Source organism: Pinus tabuliformis, chromosome 7 (assembly GCF_031772625.1).
Source record: "Pinus tabuliformis cultivar Carrire ecotype Pingquan chromosome 7, CPIR1, whole genome shotgun sequence".
Lineage (NCBI taxonomy): Eukaryota > Viridiplantae > Streptophyta > Pinopsida > Pinales > Pinaceae > Pinus > Pinus tabuliformis.
The window spans coordinates 1985191755-1985198894 of record NC_142293.1 but is presented as its reverse complement, the minus strand read 5'-3'; the positions used below and the strand labels follow the sequence as shown (position 1 = coordinate 1985198894).

The 7140-nt window shown below is 37.9% G+C and overlaps 1 protein-coding gene across 1 annotated transcript; it reads right to left on the bottom strand.

The window, feature by feature from the left end:
- Window positions 1-452: 452 nt before the first annotated feature.
- LOC149256432 (protein BIG GRAIN 1-like C) lies at window positions 453-2488 on the bottom strand. The gene has a single exon (XM_089457423.1). It carries the CDS (start codon window positions 2000-2002, stop codon window positions 662-664), a length of 1341 nt encoding a protein of 446 aa, XP_089313549.1. The 5' UTR covers window positions 2003-2488; the 3' UTR covers window positions 453-661.
- Between the last annotated feature and the right edge of the window lie 4652 nt (window positions 2489-7140).

Here is a 7140-nt window from a genome sequence, read left to right as displayed (position 1 = left end):
ATTATTTTGTTTTCACGGAAACCATGGTAGCTAATCAAAGCTATTATTTTGTTTTCAGGGAAACCATGGTAGCTAATCAAGTGGAAGATTCAAAATCCAAGTTTATCATAACTGTCTGAGACCTCACACAGGAAATCAAAACAGGTTTTATTTTTTTCGCTATTTTTTTAATTTCGAGAGATCCATAAATACTATTTTGAGGTAAACAACGAAATTTACGACTAAACAAGCAGATTTTGCTTTTGTTGCGGTTTTGGCAAATGTCAAGACACCCATAAAAACTATTTTGAGGTAGTTACCAAATTTACGATGAAACAATAGCTATTGAAAACCAAAATGATCATTGAATGAAAAGGAACAGAAAACACAAAAGGTAATACACTACTGTCAAGCTAAATTGATCTACATTGATTAGTGATCTAATATGTAAACACAACATCAACATCAACCACTGAACATCAAAAATTGTTTATTGCCAAACACGAGATCAACCACCGAACAACAAAAAATGTTTATTACCATCTGACATCTTACACAGTGAGCCGAGGATCATTATAGATATCTCTAAAAACCTATTCGCCAAGCACAAACGATTAAGACACACTAGCAACATTATTGCCTTACAATAAGTGAAGTGTTGCAAGTTACAGAGCTTAATGTATCACATAATTAAGCCTTTCGCGATGGCTTTATTAGTCGCCCAATAAGTAGTCCCATAAACAGGAAGCTCTTCTGGGTGCAAGTTCATATCGATATCTCCCAAATTCTCGAGTTCAAACAGGTCAGAACTAGAACAACTGGAAACATCATCTTCCTCCTCTTCCTTTTGCTTGTCAAGAATCCTTACCTCAGCTTTTGTAATGCCATTTGCTTTCTGGTACTTAGCAATTATGCCCTTCGCTGCTGCATGGCTGTCCTTCTCAGACAGTGGGAGGTTGTACACAACTTTAAATGGATGTGTATCCGGATAACTACGAGGATTTCGGCTAGGGTTTGGGTTTTCTATTCTGTGGACGAAATTCTCCCTAAAAGGGATAGAGTCGGCCTTATCTACAATTACATTTATCGGGTAGGATGTGACAGACATTTGACTCATCCCACTACTGTTGGTCGACCCTCTCGACGTTTTACTCAAACATGGCCTGGATTGGATGGAAGAAGCAGATGAACAAACGGAGGAGGGTTTTCTCTCAGAAGAATCATATGAATTGGGGCCACTTACAGAAGAAGATGATGAAAACTTTGGCTTCTTGGTATCCCCAGCCGTAAACAGCGAATTGAGAAAATTTGCAAGCTTCCTCCCTGGAGAGATTGGCTGCTTGGGCTTCTTGGAATCCTTACCAGTTTTGGACTTTGACTTAATCTTAGCATGGTGATCTGCAGGGATGGAAGGCTTCCCCAGAGATCGAAAATACCCATCTCTAACCGATGCTCTTCCATGTAAATATCGATCACCAACATCCCATTTCCATGCTCTCTCTTCACAACCCACATGATGAGAATTCTGTTCTGTTTTAGAACTACGAATAGAAGAAGTAGGTTTGTAGAGGGACTCGGCATCTGAAGATATACCTGGCCGTGAGATGGCAAAAGAATTGCTCACATATTCAGAAGAACACAATGTTGTGGATGACATATTACACAGATGAAATTCTCTGTGCTTTCTATATACAGCCTCGTCTTCAGCATTGAAAACACCCACCTTGGCAGATCTCCCACGCAAAAATTTCTCATTACTTGTCCAGGAATCCTCGTCCCATTGCGTTTCGATTCGGGAATTCCTCATATTCCTGGCCTCCACATTTCTGGTTTCTACTCGACTTCTGCTCTTCTTGTACACCATCATTCCTCCCTCGACTTCAGTGGACTTACAAATGGCATCAAGCAGAGCAGACGAGAAGGACTGATTTCTGGGAGGATGAGGATGATGATGATGGCCATGGAGATACTGGCCATTGTGCGAATTATAATCCATTCGATGGCGATCCCACTTCTCTGGCATGAACTCCAAACCTAGCAGACCCTACAAATATCTTAATATTTGAAAAAAAATAATGTCAATTCTGTTTGGTGGGGATAGTTTATATAGATATCCACGAGAATCTCCTCTTGGTGTTGCAGACTATGAGCTGCTTCAATATACATTTAAAAAAATGTAGATGGTCTCTTAGAAGCAATCAAAATCCCTAAAGCTCCGTTGGAAGCAACCAATGCAGAAACGAAACAAATGGAGACAAACATTGGTATCAAATTTTCAGACACTAAGTTCCCCTCATGTCGCTACAGCCTTTACGATTCCCAGAGCTGCGAATTTGTAGCTTAAGAATCTACATCGTGTCTCAGCCATTTCCAGCAGCTTGTGAAACATTTAGACAGGGAAATGGATGATTTAACTGCACTTTCCGGAGGACTACCTACAGGCACCAACTAACACAATACTGATGCGATTGTCACCCACTACACAGGGACCGTGACATTGTGACCAGTTGGTTGGTTGTCACGTGAATGGTAGCGATGGTTGTACAACATTCACATTCTGATTGGTTGTGAATTGTTAAAGCAGATAAGATGAGGCAAGTGGTGGAACCACAAACACCCTCAAATATCACTGCGGTCCTTGAGGTTTAGATGGTGAAAGCTGAACCACCGCAACTCTCTTACAGCTAGCAATATGATTTGATGTTGTATTTTTGTTTTGATAATAGAGCATAAGTACACCGCCAACAAATTATGATCACCCAAAGAGAGACTATTATAACATCATGGTCCTTATTCTAAATCTGTTGGCCATGTGATTGCTGCTGCTTCTATTTTTGCCACATAAATGTAAAAAGTGTGCTTTCAAGGCTACTTATACGCGGCAAAATGTGTGCTTTTCTGGTTAAAAAAATCTTTGAGTATTTCTGAAGAAGAATATCTCCTTGGCCTCCTTGGCAAGCCCTTTAGTGGTGCAAGTATCGATTCCTTGGAATAGTTATCTCTCTACATCCCAGTTCTCCTTGTTACAAATTTAAATGCAAAGGAAAAGAGGATTTATTATGTGTCGCGGGTTGACATGAATGAGGTTTTCTAGGGGTGGTAATGTGATGAAGTTAATGTAGCTATGTGTCTATGTCTTCTTATTCCAATAGTTCTTCTTTCTCCCAATTTAAATACTAAGGAGCATAGGATTTGTTGGGTGTTGGAATATATGAATGGTGCTTATAGGGGTAGGGTGGCAATGTGATGGAGCTAGTTGTATTAAAAGGGGGATATTTATTTTTAATATATATTTATGGATTTGGGATAGTGGTACCCAAGGCTTTCAATTCAGTAGTACTAGAAAATTAAGAGTATTAGATGTTGCAAGAGATTGTTTGTAAGACATAGAGTGCTTAATTAAGTGAACAATAAGGTATGGGCATTATTAGAAGAAAAATAAATTATTCAAAGTATAATGGAAGAAGTAATAATATTGAACTTGCAGATTATAAACATTTATATTGATATTTATTGGTGTACCTATCAACCCATTCTTCAAGTTGTTATGTGTCTATGCCCTAGTTCTCCTTTCTCCCAATTTATATGCAAAGGAATAGAGGATTTATTAGGTGTTGGATTATACAAACTCGGCTTCCTGTGGGTGCTTTTGTGATGAAGCTAGTTGCAACTTAGCTATCCTTTGACTTGTTTTCTGTCTATGCCATCTTGTTCCAATAGTTCTCCTTACTCCCAATTTAAATGGAAAGGAATAGAGGATTTACTAGGTGTTGGATTACATGAATGGTACTTCCAAGGATAGGATGAAGCTAGTTGCATTAAAAGGGGGATACTTATTTTCAATATGCATTCATGAGGATTGGAATCCTAGTATGGAAGACTTTAAATTCAATAGTACTCGAGAATGAAGAGTAATAGTTGTTGCAAGAGATTGGTTGTAAGATTTAGAGTACTTGATTAATAAAAAAATAAAAGTATGGGAAACATTAGAAGAAATATAAGTCAATGAAACTAAAATTGAAGAAATAAGAAAGTTGAGTTTGCATAATATAAAATTTATATTGATAATTTTAAAATGAGAGAAATGTTCATGGGTCGCTTCAATGGGAAACCTCCAAATAAGCAAACCTCTACTACAATGAAATTACTCCAAAAACAAAATTACAAATCCTTATGCCACTATGCATAGTTTCTTACTAGCAAAACCTAACCACTTGTCATCCCTTTATTAATGAATACCAACTCGATAGTGTGTGCTATTTAATAAATACAATACTTTTATATTGAATAACCACATATCAACTTCCTCTCTTAGTTGATCTCATAATCATAATGTAATATCTTAGTGCCCCGCTTGTGCTACTTTGGTGATGAAAACTACCAGTCCAAAAAGTAATTCAAGCTATGATGGTCTATTTTGATGTAGAAATACCTCCCATTGTGCAACATGTGTGATGTCTTTACAACCTGAAGGATATGAATCTTTATTTCTCATATGAAAACATCACAAGCTTTAGTTACATAACTATTTACTAGTCAATGACAATGGACACTCCTCTTGCAACAATATTGTCCCAAGATATTTTCTAGAGGGATCATCTTTCAAGATCAATGTTTTAGTGAAATCAGGGACAATTAAAGATAGAGTTTTTAGGGACCTACCATAACCTCCCTACTTTAGGCTACAAAGTAGTTGGTTAATTGTTGTATGCAAGGATAGTATTCAATGCAAGGTTCCACTTTATGGGGCCTACTAGGTAGTTGGTTTGGTTATGGGGCCACAAGTAGTCAGGTTTTCTTCTATGTAAAAGTTATTTGTATAGATAGGAGACTATGAATTCTTTTATTGTGTTGTGTATTTGGAGTTATCTATCATGGAATAACATGCCACCTTAAGAAGTAAGGGAACATTGTATTCATTTTAGCATTACACATATGAAATTTGTAAACATGGAGCTTTTTCTAGAGATAAACATGCTCTTTCCATTCCAATAAGTGTTGTGTTAAGCAATTGATTAGATGAAATTGCTTTTATATGAAGAACTCAGATTCCCATGTTACCTCTTCCATGTAATGATGTACTGAGTAATTGCTCAATTTTGTAGTTATGTAATCATTTTTTCAAGGATTTTTTATATTTATGGTATGGTTTTCTATAATATTCCGAAGTGGAAATCAACAGTAAATACCAAAACATGAACTAGGAACAACAAATAAAAATTAAAGACCAAGAACTAAAATCAAAGCACTAAAGAAAGTGAGCAAAATAGTTGAGGCATTTTATTAATAATGGAAATCGGGGTACATAATGAGTAAGAACAATCGAACCTAGGATTTCTATGCCAGCTATGCAAAAGAAAAGAGATAAATCATTGACCCAAGTGTTGAAATGGCTCCAAACTGGTGTTGTGCATTGCCCAAGAATTCATATAGTTTTTGCACAAATGGAACTGGAATTTTGCTCAGAATACTGCCTGCACAATTACGCAAAATTAATCCCGGGCTCCTCTCACCAAACCCATAATAACTTAGAAATGGTTTAGGCTAGTTTTGTCTGACCCAAAACCCTTCCAAAAGTGTGAATGGTCTCCCTAGTATGTTGTACAAAATGATGGAGGAAATGTTGTTTCCAAACCCCCAAATGCTCCACTGGAAATTCCTCCTAGCATCCCTCCAAAATAACCTCCCATGAAGCCCCTTTTCTCTTGCCCTTGGCTCCCTCAAACTAGTGCCTTCCCTACCCTTACGTAAGATGTGCCCAAAAACCTATGCACACTCCCAAAATGAGAGAAATTCTTCCTTTAGAGTAGCCACCCTCAAGCCTTTCAAAATCACCACAAATTCTTTGGCACCAAATATTGAAATCCTTCTCGAATTAGTCGACACTCTAATCCCAGTGTAGTTGATTCATAAATGTGCCAGTCAAACTGCCTCTATGCCTAAAAAGTGTGCAGAACTAGAAATATATGCTCTAATGAAGCTACGTAGAAGCCCATAAATGGTCTCCTTAAGTTCCCATTTAGGGAGACGCTCGAAGTTCTCTAAAGAAGGGGTAGAATTTTTCTTGAAACTCTTGTGCTCAACAACACTCCAACTCCTACACTAAACAACTCCAAAAGAGGTCAATTTTTCTATGTGAGATAGTTAGAAGATATTGTGAAATTATCCTTTTCTAAATTAAGTACTTCATCTACCTTGGCCTCCATTTGTGGCCCCCATAATCTAGCAATTCAACCCTTCTTCCTTGTTGGTTCAAATAATCTTCCTTCGTGGGCCCCATATTCCACTAAATTTTTTATTTCTCTCTCCTAATTCGCATTATCTCCTTTTTCCTCCAGAATCCACATGGGGACTACTCCACCCATTTTTCCTAAGTCACCAATGTTGCTAAAAATTTACCTCTAATGCCAAAACTACAAAATTATGCTCTAATAGAGAAATTTATATAGTTGGGGATATCACAATCCACCCCACAAAAATTTGTTTGTCCTCAAGAAACTCTAATGTTTGGTGTTGCAATACCATCTCACCCTCTCATGTAGCATCCTCCTCAAGCAAGTCCCTCCACTTGACCAAAAACTCCATGATGACCCTATTCCTTAGTCTTCTCTTTTGAACCTCAAAATGGCTTCAAGCACCAGCACATGATGTCCCTCTTCATCCAAGGGTGGTAGCTATGCTAAGGTTTACCTTTTTTCTTGGTTCCTTCTTCAGGGAGGACACATGGAACACATTATGCACTTGGCTCCTTGTGGAAGCACAAACTCATATGCCACCTTCCCCAACTGCCTACTCACCATGTATGGTCTATAGAAATGAGGCTTGAGTTTTTCATCCCCCTTCTACTTGAGAGTTGATTTCCTATATCGTTGTAGGCACAAGTTTACCATGTCCCCAACCTCAAATTTCCTCTCAACTCGATGGCGATATGCATAAACATTATGTTGATTTTGTGTGGGCTACAAAGTGTCCTTGAGAGCCTTGAGTATCTCTTAGATCTCTTGGATAAAATCCTTGGCCACTAGGACCATCTTGTCTCCAAGAAAAATGTCGAAAAATGATAGAGCATCATAACCATAAAGAGCACAAAAAGAGGACATACCAATGGACATATGATAGGTGGTGTTGAAGCAGTACTCCCCAAGATGTAAGCCACTTCAC